The following is a 23,213-nucleotide window of genomic DNA, read 5'->3' as shown; positions in this document are numbered from 1 at the left end:
ACAGAGTTTGTGGAGGGGAGTGACCTCAGTGGGGTGTACTACCGCAAGTCCACCTTCCAAAGCAGCCATTTTCTCTGTAGTTCGTAGCACAGTGGTTAAGTGGTTCAGCTGCGAATCAGCACTCTACTGGTTCAAATCCCACTACTGCCATGAGCTCAGTAGGTGGCCTTGGGTAAGCCATTTCTCTCAGCTCCAGCTCCCCAGCTGTAGTGTGGAGATAAATAACTAACTTGTTCACTGTTCTGGGCGGGCCACTAATCTCTCTAGCAGAGCGATATATAAGCGCTACCACCATCATCATCATTGTAGTCTGGGAATGTTTTAATTCCATGAGATCTTCAGGCCCTAGCTGGAGGTTGGCAACCCGACCAAGCAACAAGAACTACATTTATAGCATTTACAGCCCACCCACCCCCCACCTCAAGTTAACTCTCCACGTCTCACTCTCTAACTGGGTCCGACTATCCTTCTGAAGCCTCTTACACTTAAATTCTCAAAACTATAGTTTACATTTTCCCCCTTTGGCTCACAGCACAAGTTTCTGCTTAAAGGTCTGGAGCGTAGCGACAGCTGGAAGTGACGACAGGGCACGTAAGCTAAGGGCGGCGGCTTCGGCGGGAGTATTACGCATGCCTCTCCTTCTTCCCGAGCGAAGCGTCTTCGTCTCTTAGCAACCCGAAGAGGTGCATGATGGGTGAGTTGGGCCCTGCCGCTGACAACGACGTCCTGCAGCCCCCCACCGGCTAAGAGGCAGCCTGCCCTGCTCGGAGACAGAAGGCCGGTGAAGGGAGAGGAAGGTTGGACCTGACGCGTTTCTCGTATGCTCGTTATTTATTAGTCTTTATATGGGGTTCAGAAGGGTTTTCGGAGGCTTGACTTCCACTCTTCACGCATGATAGGCAGTTTGGGTCACTGACTGCAGCTCCAAGGGACAACTCGCCTTTCGCTGAGGTAAGCATTGAACCCAAAAGAGCCCAACACACTAGCAGACTTTGGGCTGGCGGGCTGGCCTGACAGGCGAAAAAAAGATGCTTCAGGTGCTTTAATGGGTGCATCCTTGTCCCTCAACAAATTCAAGGAGGGCATGGGTTGTGGGTTGGTTTTAAACAATTGTAGTAGTTTTAGCATTTAGATCGTAATTTGTTTAAACCATGCAGATAAAATTGTTGCCCTAATGATATAGTAGATGTGGTATGGGTGGACTTGTTAGAAAGGAGTGTAGGCTAAGTTCTCTGATTCCTCAGCTGGAAATACATAAAGAGATTATTGAGGAGAAAGTGATAAAGATGCTATTTCCTTACCACTGGTGATACTTGGCCACTGGCCCAGAGATTTTTTTTTTAGTTATTTATATATTCAAAGCAGCTCATAAAATACAAATGAGAAAAAAACAAACAAGATACCTGAACACAGCAGAAGTGTGTATGTCCGCTAGCTACTGATCTCAAGGATCCTGCTTCTAAAAAAGATTGTTAGATCTGTTCTTGATGACTGCTTGTCTAGGAAATGAGAAAGCAGGAATCTGGACCACTATTCTTCAGATCCCAAAGATGATGAGTGCTGTTGATATAATTATACATTATAATTGTACATTCATTGGGTGGGGGAAGGAAAAAACATTGCATACAGTCATGGACCCTCAAAGTTCTCTTGTACTCAAACATTTTTGGATTTTATATATTTATTTACATTATCTATAGTCCACCTTCCTCATTGAGACTCAATGCAGATTACACAGTGTAGATCAATACAATCAAACACTGTAATAGGATATGGATTGCAGAAATTTTGGTACAAACAGATGCTGATACAGAGCTGAAGACAATGCTGAAACAAAACATAAGCAACTAACATACTGAACAATGCAGAAACTACTCAGTAGGTACACAATAGTATAGTCCACAGTCCCTGTCCCTTTACCAGCATCATTCGGCCCGTTTCCTTACAGTAGAACCCTCTTACCTATGTAAAAAAAGTCCTAGTGAATAGTTCAATCTTGCATTGTTTGTGGAAAGCCGAGAGAGTGGGGTCTTCCTAACCTCATCAAGCTGACCATTCCATAAGGTGAGGGTCACACAACACAGAATGTACATATATGGGCTGTTATTGATTTTGCCTGTTTGCAAGGAGGCACCTATAGAACTGACCATGTTCAGATGAGCAAAGCTGTTGTGGTGGAGTATAAGGAGAGATATGAAGGATTGTTTTCAGATACTTTTAAGTCTTATATTTTCTGAAGTAACCATTTAATCAGAGTGAATAAATTCATCATTATGGCTGGGACAGGTTAGGTATGTAATGAGATCTGTCATTACACAGCTTATGTATTGTTAATACAATTAAACGTACCTATTTACTGATTGCTGTAGTTAAGGGTCCTAATTTTAATGCAATCAGTCTTTCATAGGTTACAATGATGAAAAATGTCCACCTGGCACCTGAAGTAGATGAAGATGATCTTTATTCTGGCTACAATGACTATAACCCTACCTTTGACACAGAGGTAAATCTATGATGATTTGCAATTTGTATTAGAATATCTTATATCTTTGTTAGGATAATAATGGTTAATGATGGTCTGACCATTTGCTACCTTGCATGTTAGCAAAGATAAAATATACAGAACAGCTAGAATGTGTGCTATTTTTTCAAAAAAGTATATAAATAATATAGCAGTGCAAATGGATAAATGTAAAAAATAAAAATTCCTTTAAAATATTTTTAAGAACAAATGAACAGCTTAACTGTGTTGTGGCTGTATATACAAATGATATGAAATGTAAAGTTAATTATTTCATTTTTGTTTCCTATTTACTTTTAGGATCTAGAGAAAGACCCAGCTTTTCAAAAGGCTGTGAAAAGTAGTCATGGTAGAAGACCTCCAGTAAGTTAAATTAAAATAAATAAATGCAATAAAATTTAAACTGAGAGAATCATATGACTAATTCCATGGCAACACATTGAGCCCTGTGTTAAATATATAATTTATTCTGATGTAAAGCCCCATTGAGTTCCTGTACATATATTTTGGACATGAAGCCTTTGCTTTTTTTCTGCCAAGAGAAGGAATGTATATGATGTCACATCTTTCCAAATACAATTCTCCATCAAGGTATTTACATTTTTATCTTCTACATTCATGCCCCTAAAACAATCTAGAGTTTCGATGTATTGTCGAAGGCTTTCACGGCCGGAGAACGATGGCTGTTGTGGGTTTTCCGGGCTGTATTGCCGTGGTCTTGGCATTGTAGTTCCTGATGTTCCTGAGAGATCTCTGTCTTTTGGTGCTACACCTCTGAAGATGCCAGCCACAGCTGCTGGCGAAACATCAGGAACTACAATGCCAAGACCACGGCAATACAGCCCGGAAAACCCACAACAGCCAATCTAGAGTTTTCTTTCCTAATCTGACTGTTATTCTCTGTTGTGGTGCAGAATGTTCTGCTCAGAAAATCATTCTAAGTTTCCAGAAAAGTGGCAAGCACAATGACAGATATGTTTACCAATCAGAAACCAAGATATGTACCAATACCTACAGTACACTGCAGAGTGGAGACACTTGATTTACCATCTACATATGGCTCATATAATCAAACAGGGATGTGCAACCCCAAAAGATTTGGGTTTCCTGTTTCTGGTTTACCCAGAGCAGGGAAAAAATTTGGGTAAACCTGAAACCTGAGGCGGCAAGCCGCTTCAGGTTTGGGTATTTAAGCTGATTGGAATTATTCGGGAAGATTTGGCCATTGTTCCCAATAGGAAACGCTGCTCCCAGCTATTCGGGGCCCTGGGGGGGTCATTTTCTTCCCTAATAACACCAAATTTGCAGGGGACCCTCTCCCAACACTCCTCTCATGGCCATCCATGTTTCAGGGAGATTGGACTTTGGGGGCCATGTTATGGCCCCCCAAAGAAGGCCCCCCAGCTGCTGCCTATCTCCATTGTTTCCTATGGGAAAAATCGGGGTGGGGGAGAAGGTTTCCAGGAGGCTGCAGGGGACCCTCTCCCAACTCTCCTCCCATGGCCACCCAAGTTTCAGGGAGATTGGACTTCGGGGGCCATATTATGGCCCCCCCAAAGAAGGTCCCCCGAGCTGCATTATTTCCTATGAGGACTAACTTCACACCAGAGAATCACAATAAGAAAAAATTGATTAAAAATACACAACAAAACCATATGAAGCAAGTGAGTGAGCAACTAGAAGTGAACTAATGAACAACCTTCCTCAGTGCAGCCAAACTGATGAAAGGGGATCAACTTCACACCAGAGAATCATCCATTGAATTCAACCCAAACCAAACTGAACCATGTGTTGAAAACTAGTGGGCTGTTCTAGGAGGCATTTTGCAGGGGACCTACTCCTACCTGCCCTCTGGAGATCACCCAAGCATCAGGGAGATTGGATTTCGAGGGGCCATGTAATGGTTTCCCAAAGAAGGTTGACCACCACCCCAGCCACCCCACTTTCTATTGTGGGAAAATCCAGACTCCCACAATAGAAACACATGGAATGTGGCATCCATGGCCACAGGCAGAAACCCCTCAATAAACGCCCCAACAGCCCAACAAAACCAAAGACAAACTCCTCAGAATTCCCCAGCACCCCCAGAGCTGGCTGGCCAGCCACTCTTCATGCTTCCCTGTGGGGCCAACCATCACAACAGAAATTCAAACACACAAAAAAAATCCAATTTAAAATTTTTTATTTCTTGGTAACAGCAATAAATTAAAAATGTTATATCACTGTTAAATCACAATGTACAGTCCTAGATTAAATCAACCCCCACCATTACACCAGAAAATCAAAAACACTCCAAAAACAGAACCAAGACACACCAAGAATAATTTTTTAAAATTTCATTTCTTGGATTTCTGGGAACAGCATTAATAGCACATTCAAATCACAACATACAGTCACCCACCTTGAAACAAATTCTAACATCACACCAGAGAATCACAGCATTAATAGCACATTCAAATCACAGTCCCACCTTGAATTTTTTTTTAAAAAAAAATACTGTCCTCCCAGAGAATCCCCCAATCGGGAAGGGAAGAGCTGCTTGCTGCTGCAGCGACTGGCTCTTTCTCTCAGCCAATCTCCCTTCCCTGATCACCCCCTCTCCTGCCTCTCTCACTCCCCTCTTCCCCCTCCCATCAATCGACAGCCGCAGGAAGAGAGCTCTTTGAAGCATTTTTCCTCTTGCCAGGCAAAGGAAAAAGGCTTCACAGAGCTTTCTGAAGCAATCCGAATCGCTTCAGGTTGCTCTGCTTCGGGTTTCCAGAACTGGGCCAGCTCTGCCCAGTCACACTTCTCAGAGACTAGCACTGAATTCTTACCCAGGTATAAGCACATGAGATTGCATCATTGGAGATTTTGGAGTTAAAACTTGTGACTTCATTCACTGAAAATACATACCTTGTTGCTGAGCTAAGAGATGCTTATGCACAAATGTTGGCATCTGATCAAGCATATTATAATTCTCCCTAGTCTAACTGGCAGCAGGCTTAATTTTTGAAAAACGTTTTTTCCCTGTAGCAGGTAGAAGGCAGTCTTATCTGAACTCTGGAAACTGGTGGGTGCACTTCTTGTTTCTAGATGGGCAAATAAATAAAGAGTGATGACATTAAAACTATTTTGCATGTTTTCACTAATAAAGTAAAAAGAAATTATACAGTTCAGTGCAATTTTCTTTAGTGATTAGTGCTAATAATCATTAACACAGTATATTTTTCTTACAAGCTTACAGCCAAAGTTCCAGGCACATCAGTTTCACGACCATTAGCTACTGGATATGGGGTAGGTTTTCTTAATTTGTACAGCCTTCCTTAATCCTACACAAATGAGGGTATTTCTTTGACTTGTCGTTTTTCCAGTGATCCATGTGCATTCCTGTTTAATGTTGAATTTAGTGGACCTAAATGAATGCTACATGTATGTAGAAGAGGGCATTATATCTCCTACCAAACAGCTGGGTGAGCATTACTTGATGTAGATACCGAACAAAGACAGAAGAAGTTCAGCAGCTGACAAATCTGAGTGTGGACTGAAGGCCACATAGTGTGCCTTCAAGGCCATGTTTTTCTCCTTGTTGATATTTTCCCTGCTTATTTGATTGGTCTGCCATTCTTTAATTGCAATAGCTTTCCTATTGCAGAGAATGCAAATACACAGCTAGGTGTAGAAGGAAGAAATTAAACTTAATTTTAGAAAGTGGGCAGAAGGAGGAAATGGCAGTGAGGGGAGCCAGAAAGCTGACATCATATTAGTTTGGCTTTTAAAGTTCTAAGGAAAGAAAGAGGCCCAGGGAAGAGACAGTAGAATAGTGGCTTGCACAGTTAGTTAAGAAACAACAGCAGAAATATTCATGATGTGCAGACTGTCAGCTTGTGGCTAGATAAGGCTCTTCCTACAGGTTCCCTTTCAAAAGCAAACAAGAGTCCATTGATTGAATAAGGAAACTTTACTGCAGAAAAGGTCCATTATAGTCCACTGTCCTGAATAGAAGACTCAGGATGGTACACAGTCATTGTTACCAATGAAGGGCAAAGCATGAGGTACAGAGTAACAGTTCCCATCTGCATCAGCCTCCCCCCACAGTTCTCAAAACAACATCTTTCAGTCCTGGGAAGCTGCTCTCCGTCAAGGCCAATGCTTGGTGGAACGGTGTTAGACAAAACAGTCTCCTCCGGTGGGAAAGCTGCCTGGGAACTGGTGCACCTGCGGGGAAAGCACTTAGACACTAGAAGCGTTAGAAAATGGAGTCAGTACAGTTTAAACATACACTGGACCTGACATTCTGCCCCCCTTAAAATAGATCCCCCCCTGGTTTATATGGGTAACGAGTATGGAAAGCTTTGGTTAATCTAGGAGCATGAACATGTACAGAGTTCACCCACTCATCGTATCCAGAATCAAAGTCCTTCCACCTAATGAGGTAAAAAAGCTGATTCCGTTTGAGTTTAGAGTCCAAAATTTGTTGCACTTCATAGTGTATTTGGTCGTCTATCAAAGTTGGAATGGGTGGAGCTTTGATGTGCCACTTGTCGTCGGTGGGAGCTCTTTTAAGGAGACTGACATGAAATGTATCATGAACATGGCGCAAGTTCTTGGGTAAATTTATAGCAACAGTCACTTTATTGATTACTTTGCGCACAGGGAAAGGCCCAAGGAACTTTAACGCTAGTTTGCGGCTTGTCTGAGCTAATTTCAGGTTTTTGGTGGAAATATAAACATGATCTCCAGGTTGTAAATCCCATTCGGCCGCACGATGGCGATCTGCGTACTTTTTGTAATCCAGTTTGGCCTTTTCGAGGTGTTTTTTAATGAGAGTCCATTGCTGCGTGGCCTCCCCCCACCAGGAAGATACATCAGGCGAACTAGAGGAATGGAGAGGGGGAGTGTCCAACGGGAAGGGATTGAAGTGAGCTCCATATACAATTTTGAAAGGGGCCTCCCCAGTGGAAGCATGCACACTGTTGTTGTATGAGAACTCAGCTAAAGGAAGAAGGTCCACCCAATTATCTTGTTGGAAATTAATGTAGCAACGAAGGAACTGCTCTAAAATCTGATTAGTTTTTTCGGATTGTCCGTCGGTTTGTGGGTGGTGGCTTGAGCTGATTCCTTGCTCAATATTCAACATTCGCAAAAGCTCCCGCCAGAAGTTGGCAACGAACTGTCCGCCGCGATCCAAAATCACCTTGGACGGAAAAGAATGTAATTTTACGATGTGTTTCAAGAATAAATCCGCCAGTTTCCGAGCGGTGGGTATAGCAGTACACGGAATAAAATGAGCTTGTTTGGAGAACAGATCTACCACGACTAAAATGCAATTATGTCCTTTCGAAAGGGGTAAATCAGTGATAAAGTCCATAGATATTATTTCCCACGGTCTGTTAGGCGTTTCCAATGGTTGTAGGAGGCCTGGAGGTTTCCCTTTTCGGGTTTTGGCGCTGAGGCAAATGGGGCAGGAGCTAACATATTGGGAAATGTCTTTGCGCATGCCCGGCCACCAGAATTGCCGTTGTATTAGATGCAACGTTTTCAGATACCCATAATGACCAGCAGTGGGGGCATCGTGACATCGTTGTAATACCTCCCGTCGGAGGCTGTCCGGGACATAAAATTTGCTTCCCGCTAGCCAATCCCCCTGTGGGGATTGAGCCAGTTTGCTTTTAGGCGCTTTATCCCCCTCCTTTTCCACCTCAGCTTTAAATTTCGATTTCCACTCCTGGTTATGCGGGAGGGGCTGGCTTGCGCGGCTGCGGGTAGTCACCACGCCTCCCAATTGCGTAGGTGAGAAGACCGTGTCTACAGTCTCCTCCCGTTTGCTCTTGTGTTGGGGCATGCGCGATAGGGCGTCTGCAAGAAAGTTAGTCTTGCCCGGGAGGTAATTTAAAGTGAAATTGAATTTGGAAAAGAATTCTGCCCATCGTAATTGTTTGGCATTCAGTCTGCGAGGGCTTCGAAGGGCCTCCAGATTTTTATGATCTGTCCAGACCTCGAAGGGATATCGCGCCCCCTCCAGCCAATGTCTCCAGTTAGTGAGGGCTGCTTTTACTGCAAAAGCTTCCTTCTCCCACACATTCCAATTCCTTTCTGCTTCTGAAAATTTCCTTGATAGGAATGCACAAGGCCGTAGTTTCTCATCCTCCCCCTTCTGCAATAATACCCCTCCTATCGCCGCATCGCTGGCGTCGACTTGCACTATGAAAGGGTAATTTTCGTTGGGGTGGCAGAGGATGGGTTCTGTTACAAATTGCTCTTTCAGGCATTCGAAAGCAGATTGGCAATCGGATGTCCATTGTATCTTGGAGGAGGGTTTTTTAGCCTGGTCCCCTTTATTTTTAGTCCGTAACAATTCGGTTAAGGGGAGCGTGATTTGGGCAAAGTTTGCTATAAAGTCTCTATAGAAGTTGGCAAAACCCAGGAAGGACTGCAGTTCTTTGCGGGTGGCGGGAGTTTGCCATTCTTGGATCGCTTGTATTTTGGCTGGATCCATTTTTACCCCTCCTGGGAGATACAGTATCCAAGGTAAGTGAGTTCAGTTTTGTGGAATTCACATTTGGACAACTTAATGGGTAGTTTATTATTCATCAAAGTGGACAGGACTTTTTGCACCATTTGGATGTGTTCCTCCTCCGAGTCCGAATAAATTAATACATCATCAAGGTACACCACTACACCTTTATAGAGGAATTCGTGTAGAACTTCATTTATCATGGACATGAATACAGACGGGGCTCCCGCCAATCCAAAGGGCATAACTAAATATTCATACTGTCCGAGGGGTGTATTAAATGCGGTTTTCCACTCATCCCCTGCCCTGATACGGACGTGGAAGTAAGCATCTTTTAAGTCTAATTTTGTAAAGATCTTACCTTGGGCCACGACGTTGAGAAGATCTCGGATGAGCGGGATGGGATAGGCGTTGTTGGTGGACACAGCATTAAGTCCTCTGAAGTCCGTGCACAGCCGAAGTCCCCCATCTTTTTTCTTCACGAAGAGTACCGGAGCTGCATGGGGGCTATTGGCTGGGCGGATGAACCCTCTTTGAAGATTGGTGTCGATGAATTTTCGGAGCTTCTCTCGTTCATGGAGACTCATGGGATAGAGTCGTCCTTTGGGCAATGAGGCTCCAGGTACAATCTCCACCGCACAGTCAGTTCGTCGGTGCGGGGGTAAAGTATCAGCTTCTTCTTTGGAGAAAGCATTCAGAAAGGGCCAGTACGGTTCGAGTATTTGGTTTATTTCTTCTTGGGTGAGAAGAGCCTTCTCGGTGTGAGTTGGATCACTACCCCAGTTTTGGTTCCAGCGATGGTTTTTACAGTTGGCGTGACTGAAAGTGACGCATCCTTCTGCCCAATTTATGTAGGGATTGTGATCACATAGCCACTTACTGCCTAGAATTAACGGGTATTTGGCAGTGGAGCTGATGACAAAAGACCTTTTCTCCCAGTGTTGGCCCATGCCGGTGATTACTGGAATGGTTTCGGTGGTAACAGGGTTCATATTGGTGCCATCCATTTGTTCAAAAATTACTGGATTTTGCAATTCACGAGTTGGTAGAACTAGTCCGTTGACTAGGGCTGGGGCGATGATGTCTCTTGAGCAGCCCGAGTCGATGAGGGCTTGCACTCGGATGTGCATCTTCCTATCCGGGTTAAGTAAAGTCACTGGCATGAATAAGATGGACCCAGGTGGCCGGTTCCGCGCAGGGACGGGCTTGGGGTGGATCTGTCGTTTGGGCCCTTTTACGACAGATCCATCTCGTTTCCCGACTGGGGGCTTTCTGGATTTACCTCTGCGTTTGGGGAAGCGGGGTCGTATTCCATAACTTCTTCCGCTTCCAGCCCTCTTTCTGAGGCGGGCCTTTGGGAAGCGCCGCGGCTTCTGTTCGCTCGTGGCGCGGGAATCGGGCGTGGGAGAGTAGGAAATGGAGCAAGGGTTGGACGCCGTAGTTGAAGCGGAGGTCTTTGCACAGGCCGGTAGGGGCATTGTGCTGCAAAGTGACCGGCTTGTCCGCATTGCAAACACAGCCCTTGTTGCCATCTAGTATCTCTCGCTCCACGAGTGGCGTATCCAGCTCCCCGTCCTCCCTTCTGTAAGGTCAAGGGTCTTCTTTTTCCCGTTTGTTGTTGTTGTTCAACCAAACGGACTTCCAAAATGCGATTTTCGACTTCGCATGCAAGTTGGATCCAACCTAACAACGTAGGAGGATTGTCCTGCATAAGGGCTCTGTCCAGAAGTCTCGGGTTTAGCCCTTGCTTGAACAGGATGATTTTGGTGGACTCCTCACACCTAGGGCATTTGGCAGCTAATTGTCGGAATTTCGTAATATAGTCCCTTGCCGACATGCTGCCTTGTTTAATGGCTTGCAATTCTGTTCGGGCCCTGGTTTCCTCTAAGGGGTCTTCGTATTGTGCTCGAATAGCATCCACCAACCCCTGGAGAGTATTGAGTTCCGGGGCCCCGATATTGTATAGACCTACATACCAGTCCGCTGCTTTGCCTTGTAAGCGGGAGCCAAGATGCTCAATTTGACTGGCCTCGCTGCCGAAGAGGTGTCCCCACCGGTTGAAGAATTGCACGACTTGCACTAGGAAAAATCCCAGTTTGGAGGGATCCCCATCAAAAGTAGCTTCCAGTTTCACCCAGCCCATCGGGAGGTCTTGTCTCGGAGCTGGTGCTGGGTAGAAGTCCGTCGGAAGCATCAATGGCACTTGAGGTACGAGGGGAAGTGGTTGGGGACCCGGTTGTGGTAGCGGCGCTGGTTGCGCTGGCGGCGGCATCACCGGCTGAGCTGGCGGTGGTGGCCTCGGCTGGGCTGGTGGCTGTAGCCGTGGCCGGGCAGGCTGCTGCAACCTTGGTCGGGCTGGTGGTGGCAATACCGGAGGTGCCGGCAGTAGCGGTTGAGGTGGAGGTGGCCGGTGCGGTTGAGTAATGACCGGCCGCTGAGGGGCGGGTTGGTGGGGTCGTAGTGGTGTAGGCCCCACCGGTTGGTTCGGAGGTGGTAATACGGGTTGATCAAGTGGCAAACGTATCGGTTGCTGCAAAGGGGTTAGTTGCGGTCGAAGCGGAAGGGGCCACAGCGGCGAAGGCCTGATGGGTGGTGGGCCGCGCGGGCTTGCCCCTCCCGGCGTCGTGACTCTGGGAAGCAGAGGCTGGTCTTGTGGTGCCGGTAGACCGTCCCTCGGGGTTTGCTGAATGGGGACCACTTCTAGCGGTTGTTGCGGCAATTCCTCCCCAGGAGGAGCCGGAGGCTCTTCCGTCTGATCCGGCCGAACCGTTATTGGAGAAGCAGGAGGGGGTATCACCGTCGTCTCGGTTGGACGGGTTGGCCCTTCTTCCCCTTCTCTAGGCACCTCAGCTGGAGTCTCCTCGGGAGGTGGATCCCCGTCCGATTTAGGGGGTTTCGTTGGAGTCTCTCCGGGTACCTCAGCTGGAGTATCCCCGCTAGGCGGAATTTCGTCTAATCTAGGGAGTTCCGCGGGCGGTTCTCCCGGTTCTCCAGGGTAGGATTCCTCCTCTCCCGAAGGCAGCGGCTGCTGCGGGGCGTCCTCCACTGGATAGGACATAACGCTTTGGAGGGTGGCTATTTGTACCGCCATTTCTTCAGGTGATAGTCTCTCTCCTGCCCCCATCGCTGAGATTAGGTGAATGGCATGAGCCAAACTTTCCTCCATATCGATCAGCCTAGCTTCCAACTGTTGCATTCGGCTTGGACCCGGTTGCCCCATCACGGAACCTCCCTCGGTTGTACTCACCGGGGAAAACGGCCCCCAAGGCGGAGGATCTCCTTGATCGACTCGCGATCTCGCTGCTAGAATTCCTTTGGCTAGACCCGTCACTGCCGAGATGCCGGAATCTACAGCATGGGTGCGACTTTGCATCTGCACCCAACTTTGTTCAGGAACTTCCGTTGGCTCTTTCCATGGGGCAAGTTCCGAATAATCCCAACTCAGGGCGCCGCGGCGGGATGTGTTCCCGTCCGTCTGTTCGGTCGTCCTGTTCCAAAACAGCCACGGTTGGCTGGTATCCAGCTCAGGGACAGTCTCTAGGCTTCGGCGCCCGTCCATCGAAACTCTTGGATGTAGTCCTCCGGCCCGGCGCTCTCGCGTTTCTCGGGGTCTGGCTCCCCACTCCGACGGGGTGGGTAACGAGATCAAGGGGAGAGCGGCAGCCGTCGGCCTTGTCCCCTCACTGCCGAGGTCGATGAGAGGCGGTGTAGAAGTCGAAGCTCCGGCCCCGGCTGGCACCGGTTCCTGAGATTCTTGGGGTTGCGCTGTTTGACTGTCGGGGGACGCATACGGATCAAACAAAGGATCCCTGTCCGGGACTACCTTGGATTCCGCTGGGCCCGACTCAGGCATGATTGGTAACAAAATGTCAGCTTGTGGCTAGATAAGGCTCTTCCTACAGGTTCCCTTTCAAAAGCAAACAAGAGTCCATTGATTGAATAAGGAAACTTTACTGCAGAAAAGGTCCATTATAGTCCACTGTCCTGAATAGAAGACTCAGGATGGTACACAGTCATTGTTACCAATGAAGGGCAAAGCATGAGGTACAGAGTAACAGTTCCCATCTGCATCAGCCTCCCCCCACAGTTCTCAAAACAACATCTTTCAGTCCTGGGAAGCTGCTCTCCGTCAAGGCCAATGCTTGGTGGAACGGTGTTAGACAAAACAGTCTCCTCCGGTGGGAAAGCTGCCTGGGAACTGGTGCACCTGCGGGGAAAGCACTTAGACACTAGAAGCGTTAGAAAATGGAGTCAGTACAGTTTAAACATACACTGGACCTGACACAGACAAACTGAAAAGAGGTGGCCCTTCTTGTATTGAGAGAAATGCCATTCTTCTCTATGGTGCTGGTTTTAATGTTCATAACTGTTATTTCTGTGTCTGCTGCTGTTTAGAAATCTGGTTCCTGAAGTCAGAGTTCCCATTCAAATGTCTATAGATGTGATAAAAAAGTAGGATTCTGCAGATGGTTTTAGAGTAGGGTTGCCAACCTTCAGGTGGAGCCTGGAGATGTCTGGGAATTACAGCTGATCTCCATACTACAGAGATCAGTTCCCCTGAGAAAATAGCAGCTTCAGGGGGTGGACTGTATTGCATTCTGCCCCTCTGATGTTCCCAAACTCTGTCTTCCCTAGATCTCCATGAATTTTCCATCCCAGAGCTGGCAACCTTGTTCTGGAGTCATGTTCCCTGTGTAATATTTGCTTAATATTCCCTTGGTACCAGCCCTGCTCCTCCTTTAGAAACAGAATTAGCAATGATTACTCACTTTAAATATTTTTTATATCGTAATAGTCAAAGACAACACTGTCTTCATCAATGGGCAGACCGATGGCACCTGTTGTACAGGTAATCTTGCTACATTACTTGTACTTTACAAACAATCATCTCTGTATATATTGAGCAACTCAGGCCAGAGTGCAGAAGAGCTAAACTTAAATTTAAGGCGTTCAGTGCAAATGAAGAATGGGAATGCATTGTTTAAACTTACCATCAAATTATCATTTCTTAATAAATCAATTTATTTAGAAAATTGATATGATGCCTCTTCAGAGACCTGCTCGAGGCAGTGGACAACTAGCACTGCAATAAAACTGTATGCCAGCATAATTCTGATATCCTTTGCCATGGAAATATATTAAGGTTTCGCTTTTTAAAAGAAGCATTGACATTCTACTTAGGTTTTCCTTAAAACTATTTTCCATTAAGGAATTTATGTATGATGCCTGGGGGAAAGTTCATTCTGTTTTATTCTTTCCTTCCTATCGTCTTCTACTCATCCAAAGTTATGCTGAAACTTACCTGTAGTTTTTAAAAAGGAAATAAGTAATTAGTTTGATTTGGACCACTTACCATATTCAAATGAAGAAGTCTTTAGATAATAATGTGTACTATTGGTGCAGCCTGTGAGTAAGCAACGTTAAGAGACCTAAGTTGTATTCAGAGTAGACCTGCTCTCTATCCTTAAAATATAAAGGGATGTTGTGGATATCACACTACTCATCTAACCATAGTTCATTAGAGTTATGATTGCAAACCATTATGTAGGAGCAACCTAGTGAGTATCATTGTTTCCCAGAAACTTCTTTCTCCAAAAAAATCCTGAATATAATTTTTTATTTTCAGTCTCTATGCTTGATAAACATCACAAAGTATTGGTAAAGATCATATGTTTGTGAAAGCCTAACCTGTGTATTTGAGTATAGTTTTTTAATAAATTTAATTTCAGTAAATGTTTATGCATTATGTACATTTAACATATGTCTGTTAAATAATTCTCTAATTTGATATCAACATTATGATCTGTTTAATTTCTTGGTTTGTACGTGAATTTTATCTTTAAAGTCTCTTCATTTGTTTTTAAGGATCGTGTTGTTCGGCCTATGACAGCAGTGCAGGCAGCAGGATACACCAAAGCAACTTCAAGAGGTACAGTTTTGTTTTTAAAAAATCCAAGAAATCATTTTGGTACAGTACTTAACACAATTTACTAATTTTCAGGTTCTGCGTTTGATCCTCTTGGTCAAGCAAGTGGTCCAGCTCCTCCATTAGAAATGAAAACTGAAGATAGGTATGTGGCCTAATTTTTGTTGCCATGTCCTTTATGATGAAAACCTTTAGAACTGTTAGAGGTGGGGACAATGTTACCAGAACTGCTCTTTTTATAATGGGAGAGATTAGCTTTAGCAGTCTGTAACTAAAAATAGCGCGGATCTAACCTATGTTTACGGAGGTCCCGATTCCAGACACTCTAGTGACAAAGAGGCAGACTACAAATAGATTCCAAACACGTGTATTTTACTAATGGTGTGGCGTAAGCCTGAACTTGCACATACACATGAGAAAGCATACAAGATCTAGGAAATACAGAGTAAGAAATATAGGAGACTTTCGCATTAGCAGGTTCCCAATGTTGGTGGGGAATACTCACAATCCTGAAGCGAAGCAGAGACACAACAGCGAGGTGGCCCAATGCCAGCACTGAGACCACGGACGGACAGCAAGGGGTTCTGGATAGGATGGCACGCGCACCATGCGGTCTGGGAGACCGGCTTAAATACCCCAAAACGTACCCTGGGGCTGGTGCTGTACTTGGTGGTTCTCACAGATTAGGACAAAGGTTCTAATGGGTTACTGAATGGCTTGGATGGGCCACTTTGGTAATCTGATTGTGATAAGTGACACCTCAGGAAAAGGGGACAAAGGAGGGAGGGGGAAATCCGAGTGGGCTGAATGGATGTTCCAGCGGACAGGGCTTGTCCTGATGTCATCAGCTCTGGAATGCGGAGGTTTCTTTGAGATGCATTCTCTAAGTGCTTGGGATGGTCGGCACTTAGTTCCTTCTCCGGGGCGGCTCCTAAGATATGCAGAGCGGGGCGAGGTACTCTCGCTGCGGACGTGGTGTGCCCGCTTCGCTGAAATGGCTTCTCAAAGCAGTCTTCTTCCCTGGGTCTTCTGGCTGCCTGAGAACATGGATGCCAGCTGGGCATAGCTGAGGCTGGTTTGCAGGTTGCCCGGTAGCGAGGGCAAGCTCGGGGACCGGCCCGCGGGAGGCTCCAGGCGGGAACTGACCAGGGAGCGCCTAGCCAGGCTCGCTGGAGGTTTTCCCGGCAGGCGCCCGGCTGCTAGCAGCGGCTTGGGCCCAGATGAGGCAGGCTTCCATGGAGGCAGGGGGAACAGCACGTAAAACACAGTCCAAAGCAGGGAACAGGCACGGTCCGTGGCCGATGGCAATGCAGGCACGGGGCACACTTGTAATGAAGTCCAAACACACACTGGGAAGTCCAGATACAGGTCTGGGCAGGGCTGCCCAGGAAGAGAGTCCTTTGTGCAGTTAACCAAACATGGAGTCAGTAAACTACACAATCTATTGTAGCAGCAAGGTAATCAAACAGCCGACAGGAAACTGACACGTGTACCAGAACACACACGTGCAGGGCAATCTTTGTGTAGCAGTAAACAGTAATGCAGGAAACTTTAACACAGTCCATGGCAGGCCTTAAAGCAGGAGAGGGGGCCTACTTGGCAACAACAAGTCTTTTCTTACAAAGCAATCTGAAGCACGTCTACTCAGAATCTTACTCCAATCTACTCCATGGGGCTTACTCTCAGTAAAATTTTCTTAGGATAGCACCAATAATGGTCATCAACACACTACCTGGCCCTGGACAGAGAAACAGAATGTTGTTAGAAGACCTGTTGCTGCTGCGGTTGCTAATACAGCAGGCAGGACTTCCTTGCAGGAGGTTTTCCTGATAGGAGGTTTTCCATGGGCTTAGACTGGAGTAATTCTGCTTAGGATTTCACTGTTAATAGCATTATACTAGTATATTAGTATACATTATTCTAAAGTATGCATCAATTTCTCTGAGTTCCCTGCTTTCATTTTTTAAAAGAAAGTTAGTCTCTAGCCCATTTTGTTGCAGAGATATATTTGTCTCCATATTTCTACAAGGAAAGGAACAAGAGACTTACTAAAAAAGGAAAGAAAGAAAGCTGGATACCTTAGTTTATTGTATTTTTAAATGTTATGTTGTTTATAGTCTGCCTTTCTCACAGAGATTCAAGGCAGATTACACAGTGTAAGTCAATATGATTTACGGCTGGACATTCAATTAACAATGCAATAGGATACAGAATACCAGAACATTTGAAAACAAGCTGAAATCTGATACAAAGCTAAAATAGTCTCAGAGAACCTAATGCATATTTGGGTGTAACAATATAAAATAGCCAATTTAAAAAGAAAAACCCTCTTCAGCAGGGAGAAGAAATGACTACTGTGGGGAAAATGGCTGCCATGTGGGTGGGACTAGGAAAATCTGAACTTTTCTACTCACACAGCATCCGTCTACACTTTACTGCAATCTTTCTCAATGCTTTGGAGCAAAGCAGGTTTGAGAAAGATCCGAGAAAAATCACGGAACCATGGGAAGTGCAAGAATGTACCACAATTTTGTAAGGAAACAGTGAACTTGGGGCAAATAACCCCCTGTGTTTCTCGTGTCACTACAGCATGTCACTTCAGCATAAATAACTTCCTGAAAGTATCTGTGGTCTTGTTTTCCTTAAAATGTGTTGGGGTACAAAGAAGGATCAGTTCAGACCGATTGCTGATATAAATGCATTCAAATACAAGTAAATTTGTTTGCATGACATTTACAAGATGGATGGTAGACTTGTATGTATAAATTGGTGCAAGATTGGCCAGCCTTTGCACAGTAATATGAGGACGAACCCGTGAAGCTGCCTTATACAAAATCAGACCATTGGTCCATCAAGATCAGTAGTGTCTACTCAGTCTGTCAGTGGTTCTCCAAGGTTTCAGGCACACCCCCTACTCCCAGATCCTTTTAACTGGAGATGCCCAGGACTGAACCTGAGATCAGCTGCATACAAAGTAGGTGCTCTGCCACTGAGCCATGACTCCTCACCTGGATCTTTCACCTGCCAAGAATATAAAGGCTGCAACAAATTTTTCTTTTACAATGCAATCACAAATTAAGTTACATTGAAGGTGTTTAAACAGTATAATACAAAAAATAACTTCATAAATCAAAACTGCTTACCTGCTGAGGATGGTGGTGGTTCTCAAGGCATGAGCTCTGAGCTAAGTGTATAAGAAAACAGAACCTACAAGGACATTGTCTGGGACTTAATGAATGTGGAAAGTTACGGATATGACTGTTTGTGGCAAATGGGCTGCTTTCCATGACACACTTTTAGCATGCAATAGTGTCCTAAAAGGCTAGTTTTTGTTCTTTTATGGCATATTAGATATGGGCACACATTTCAAGGGACTTTGGCCAAGGATCCCTATAGTATGTACCAGTGTAAGAAAATACAGTTTTTCTTTTTAAAAATATGAAGTTGCACAAATACAAATGTGCATAAAATATAAACAGTTCCTTTTAAAATTGTAGTATTCTGTACACCAGTTTGGTGTAGTGGTTAAGAACGTGGGACTCTAATCTGGAGAGCTGGGTTTGATTCCCCACTCCTCCACTTGAAGCCAGCTGTGGGTGACCTTGGGCTAGTCGGCTCTCTGGAGCTCTCTCAGCCCACCCACCTCACAGGGTGTTTTGTTGTGAGGATAATAATGGCATACTTTGTAAACCGCTCTGAGTAGGCATTAAGTTGTCCTGTAGGGCGGTATATAAATCGAATGTTGTTGTTGTTGTTGTTGTTGTAGTTGTTATTATTATATAGAAAGTTTAAATTATAAATTACCCATTTTAAGCTTTTTTTTTTTTTAAAGACAGCATTTCCATAAACATGCTGCTGTTGTCTCCAATTTCTCTCTATCCCACCCTACTGGCGCCTCTTCCCACCTCCTCCAATTCTGCTCCCTTTCTTCCTTCCCTTGTCAGCTGTCACTTGTCTCCCCCTCCTCTCTTGCTGGCTCTCCTCCCCTTCCCCTTCCTTCCGAGATTGCTGCTGTAATTTCAGGTGCCATTTTGTTGCTGCTGCAATTCCAGGTGCCATTTTGGGTTGCACTTACTATTTTGAGAGTTTTTTAATGGTTGGTTTTTGTTTTTTTTCAAAAAACTGATTTTTCTTGAAATCTAGGGTTTTTTATCAGGTTTGCAGAAACCGTGTCCTAGCCTGACTGACTCCTTTTTATGGATTTTTTAAAATCCACACGATGGCCAGCTTTGGCTGTGGGATATAAGAAAGTCATACCATTGCTTCATACTTCTCAGTAAACAAGAGTTGATTTCCCCCCTTCTTATTTGTGAAATCATATGATAATCGTATTATGTTCCCTAACTTTAGTCCAGAAGGGAAGATTAAACAACTGGAAAAAAAAGTGAATGAACTGGTCGAAGAAAGTTGCATTGCTCACAGCTGTGGAGACTTAAAGCTAGTAAGTAATGAGTTTCCATTTATATTTCATCCCTGTCATATGGAGCACAGCTAGGGTCAGACTTCACTAATGGCTATAGCTCCTTGCTGCTCTCCAGCAAAACCAACAAAAATAATGCAAATTGAGAACAATTATATAACTGTGCAATATGCATAATTTATTACAGAATCCATCTTTTCTTGATGCAGAATGAACTGGCGTGCAGATTTCTTTAACCCTCACACAGACCTCTGCACAATCTCAATTTAATTACCATGTGACTGATATGGGAACAGTGCTCAGTGGGTTGATTCCAGATTTAACATGCGTTGTATCTTAGCTGTCTAATGTTAGTACATTTACAGTTCTCTTTGTCAGATGCATCTGACGAAGAGAACTGTGATTCTCGAAAGCTTATGCTACAGTAAAGTTGGTTAGTCTTAAAGGTGCTTCTGGACTCTTTTCTATTTTGCTACTACAGACTAACACAGCTAACTCCTCTGGATCTACATTTACAGTGAAATCCTTAGCAGCGTTACTCCAGTCTAAGCCCATTGAAATCGATGGGCTCAGACTGGAGGAACTCTTTTTAGGATATCACTGTTTGGCTGCAGTCTTAAGAGCAATTACCTGAGAGCAAGCCCCACTGAATAAAATGGAACTTACTTCTGAGTAGGTGCGCTAAGGATGATCTCTTATTTATTTTCTATCTTCAACAATTGGTTATGGTTCTGAAAGTTATCTGTTTTTATGCAGTATTCTCTAAAGGACAGGAGGCAATCCTGAATTGTAATTTGTTTTCTTTCAGGCTCTTGAAAAGGCAAAAGATGCTGGGAAAAAGGAAAAAGCATTGGTAAGGCAACGTGAACAGACCCTGTCTCCTTCTAACATCAACCTGGATCTTACATACACTGTAAGTATTTATTTATTTTACAAGTTGAATTTCATCACAGTTTCTTTGTGGAAACATTATTTTGAAGTGGAATGTTCTAATCAGTCATGATATTCTCCCTTCTGTTCTTGTAGGTACTTTTCAATTTGGCCAGTCAGTATTCTGCTAATGAAATGTACGCAGAAGCACTAAATACCTATCAAGTCATAGTGAAAGATAAGATGTTTGTCAACGGAGGTAGGTTGTGTTCAGAAAACCAAAGCATATTAAACTGTTATTGATCATACGATATCATAAAAGCCTCTTGATATCCTCAATATCTATTTAAACTAGTGAAAGTTAAGATTCAGCAACATCTGTGATTATCTTCTTTGAAAGTTATGCACCAAAGTCATATACACTTGAACAGATGGAAATGCTAGGCAACCACATTTATTTAAAAGATTTCCATAAGTATAATTACTTATGTCCTTTTAATGGTAACCTTCAGCTGTGGTGAATTTTTTATGGTCCAATCATTTAGTTCATTTGCTGCAAAAATAATACACAACTTTCTCCTGTTTCAAAGTAGGCTTTATTTCAAGCACAAATATATTCCTTGATCATATTTTGGAGACCAATTCAGACAGCATTTAATATTATGAACAGGCATCAGGATCACCTTCCCCAAGGTAGAAAGTAACATCTGTTCCACTGTAAATAACCACAATGTTCTAAAGCTGGCTTGGGGGAAACCAGAACCAGGTTCAAACCAAACCTGGTTCCAGAATGGTGCTATATCAGATATTATTTTCTGCCCTGGGAGGTATACACAGCCCATAGACCTGAACCTGTGTCATCTAATATTATCTGATAAAAAGTGCTGTCTGAACTGAGTCTCCTCAGCAGAGACGGAGGCTCTGCTGACACCAGAAACATTGTCCTAGTTAGGTATCATTTTGCCCAGAGATTATCCATGTACATCAGTTGATCAAAAAAAGCCCTAGTCCCAGACTTACCTGGGGCCCCAGCTTGTGGCCTGTGGAGGGTAGAGCAGTGCAGAACATGGCGGCCACCATTAATTGTGCCCTGACAGCTCCCAACAGCCTCTTGATGGGTGGCACAGCAGCCTGTGATTTAAAAAATCCAGCCAATCAGCAGCGGAGCTGGCTGAGCTGCTGTTGGGGAGGGCTTCCCAGCCTGCAGACCTAGAAGACACAGTCTTCCCTCTGGTCCACCAGCAAGGGGAGGGATTGCAGAGTGTCTGGTCATCCAGCACTCTGCTTCAGAATCGGCAGAGTTCTTGTTCATGCTGTGACATAGCTACATAGTTACCAGTGAAATATATGTATCCAACCAAGCGGTCTTGACAGCTTGTACCACAATAAATTATATAGTTTTTAAAGTTTCAGAAGACTCTCTTGTTTTGGCTGTAACAAACAAGCACAGCTTCTCTGGACCATAAGTGAAACTTTTTTTTTCTCTTGGCTCAACGTCTCTCACTTGGAATGTTTTTCTTCTCCAGATTTTTCTGGGCCCATGATCTATATATTTTGTACATGCAAAATGTTCAAATTTTATAATCCAAATAAAGTTACATGAGATCCGTGGGACCTGATCTATATCTTATTCAAAGTATTGTTTCAATAGGCATGCTGAAGGTGAACATGGCAAATATTTATTTGAAACAGCGAAACTATTCGAAAGCTATCAAATTTTATCGGATGGCTCTAGATCAGATTCCCAACGTCCATAAAATGATAAGGTAAGTTCCAGCGGGAGTGGCTTTGATGTTTTGTGATAGTTAGAATTCCTTAAGTTCATGTGCTTACTGAATTCAGAGGCCAAGACCATCCTATGTAGGCACTTTTGACTGATTTTGTTGCTATCTTGGGGCCAAACTAGATATTAGTGAGCAGTACCAGCTGTTGTCCACATATTTGTTCTATTCATTAATGAAAACAAGAAGGAGAGTCCTAATTTTAATACCAAAAGAGGTATTAGATGAGAAGAACCAAATTGTGCCCTGCCTTGCTCAATTTCAGTGTCAAAGTTGGGCTGGGAGAAAAGTACTTGAAGCAACAGAGCATGGGAGAGTAAGACAGGAGAGCCCTTAAGATGTTAAATTAGGTGTTAAATAAGATGTGGCCCTTAAGATGTTAAATTAGATCCCTCCCCCTTGCTTGTTTTACATGAGAATGGGGAAGGCACATGAATGAATAAACGTGGCAGTGCTTAGTGCGTGTTCTGTTACTGAAAATTGTTTTGTTTTATTGCATTTGTATTGTGTATCAACTTCATTATAAATGTGGCTAAGAGGCAAGATATAAATGTTAACTGTAATGCAATGTAGTATACTAAGAGTCTAACAATGGTTTGCTTAATTAGGATTAAAATAATGCAGAACATTGGAGTTGCATTTGTTAAAACTGGCCAATATACCAATGCCATTAGCTCATTTGAGCACATTATGAATACGTCACCCAATCTGAAAGCGGGCTTCAACTTGATCCTTTGCTATTTTGCTACTGGAGACAGAGAACAAATGAAAAAAGCCTTCCAAAAATTAATTGCCGTTCCACTGGAGATTGATGACGATGACAAATATGTATCAGCAGGTGTAAGTATGAGCAAAGCTAAGTCTGTTGTTGGTGCAAGAGTTTGAAATGTTGAAGACAGTGGTTCTTTGACAGTGGGTCATGAGGATAGTGCACTGCATCCTACGCACTGTTGTTTTTTAAACAGGAGTGGGTTCATGACAGCCCACGTGGTCTTTAAGCAGTGCCATCCTTTAACTGAATCCATTAAAGTCAACAGGCTTTAGAAGGATGTAACTGCTTAGGAAGGTGCTGTAAAAGAGAGAACTCACAAATACATTTTGATGCAGCTGTTTCTATCAGCTTTGATTTAGATGTGCACTGTAAACTCATTGCATTATGTATTGTGAAATAAGCACAGTGTCACCACAATAATGTTACA

General features: G+C 44.1%; 1 protein-coding gene across 3 annotated transcripts in view; it reads left to right on the top strand.

The window, feature by feature from the left end:
* The first annotated feature begins 683 nt into the window (after positions 1 to 683).
* IFT88 (intraflagellar transport 88) overlaps positions 684 to 23,213 on the top strand; it is a 52,415-nt gene continuing 29,885 nt past the window's right edge. Inside the window, exons 1-12 of one of the 3 annotated variants that reach the window (XM_054973567.1) lie at positions 684 to 818; positions 2,408 to 2,503; positions 2,822 to 2,884; positions 5,741 to 5,797; positions 13,813 to 13,866; positions 14,883 to 14,946; positions 15,019 to 15,088; positions 19,294 to 19,384; positions 20,172 to 20,276; positions 20,390 to 20,492; positions 21,885 to 21,999; positions 22,623 to 22,854. In XM_054973567.1, coding sequence (XP_054829542.1) covers positions 2,414 to 2,503; positions 2,822 to 2,884; positions 5,741 to 5,797; positions 13,813 to 13,866; positions 14,883 to 14,946; positions 15,019 to 15,088; positions 19,294 to 19,384; positions 20,172 to 20,276; positions 20,390 to 20,492; positions 21,885 to 21,999; positions 22,623 to 22,854 — 1,044 coding nt within the window. In that variant the 5' untranslated portion in view covers positions 684 to 818; positions 2,408 to 2,413. Of the gene's footprint in view, positions 952 to 2,397; positions 2,504 to 2,821; positions 2,885 to 5,740; positions 5,798 to 13,812; positions 13,867 to 14,882; positions 14,947 to 15,018; positions 15,089 to 19,293; positions 19,385 to 20,171; positions 20,277 to 20,389; positions 20,493 to 21,884; positions 22,000 to 22,622; positions 22,855 to 23,213 lie in introns of all 3 variants that reach the window. The other 2 variants (XM_054973565.1, XM_054973566.1) reach the window with 2 other exon arrangements.

This window comes from Eublepharis macularius, chromosome 3 (assembly GCF_028583425.1).
Source record: "Eublepharis macularius isolate TG4126 chromosome 3, MPM_Emac_v1.0, whole genome shotgun sequence".
Classification (NCBI taxonomy): domain Eukaryota; kingdom Metazoa; phylum Chordata; class Lepidosauria; order Squamata; family Eublepharidae; genus Eublepharis; species Eublepharis macularius.
The sequence above is the reverse complement of the archived record's forward strand: the minus strand, read 5'-3'. Positions and strand labels throughout refer to the sequence as shown.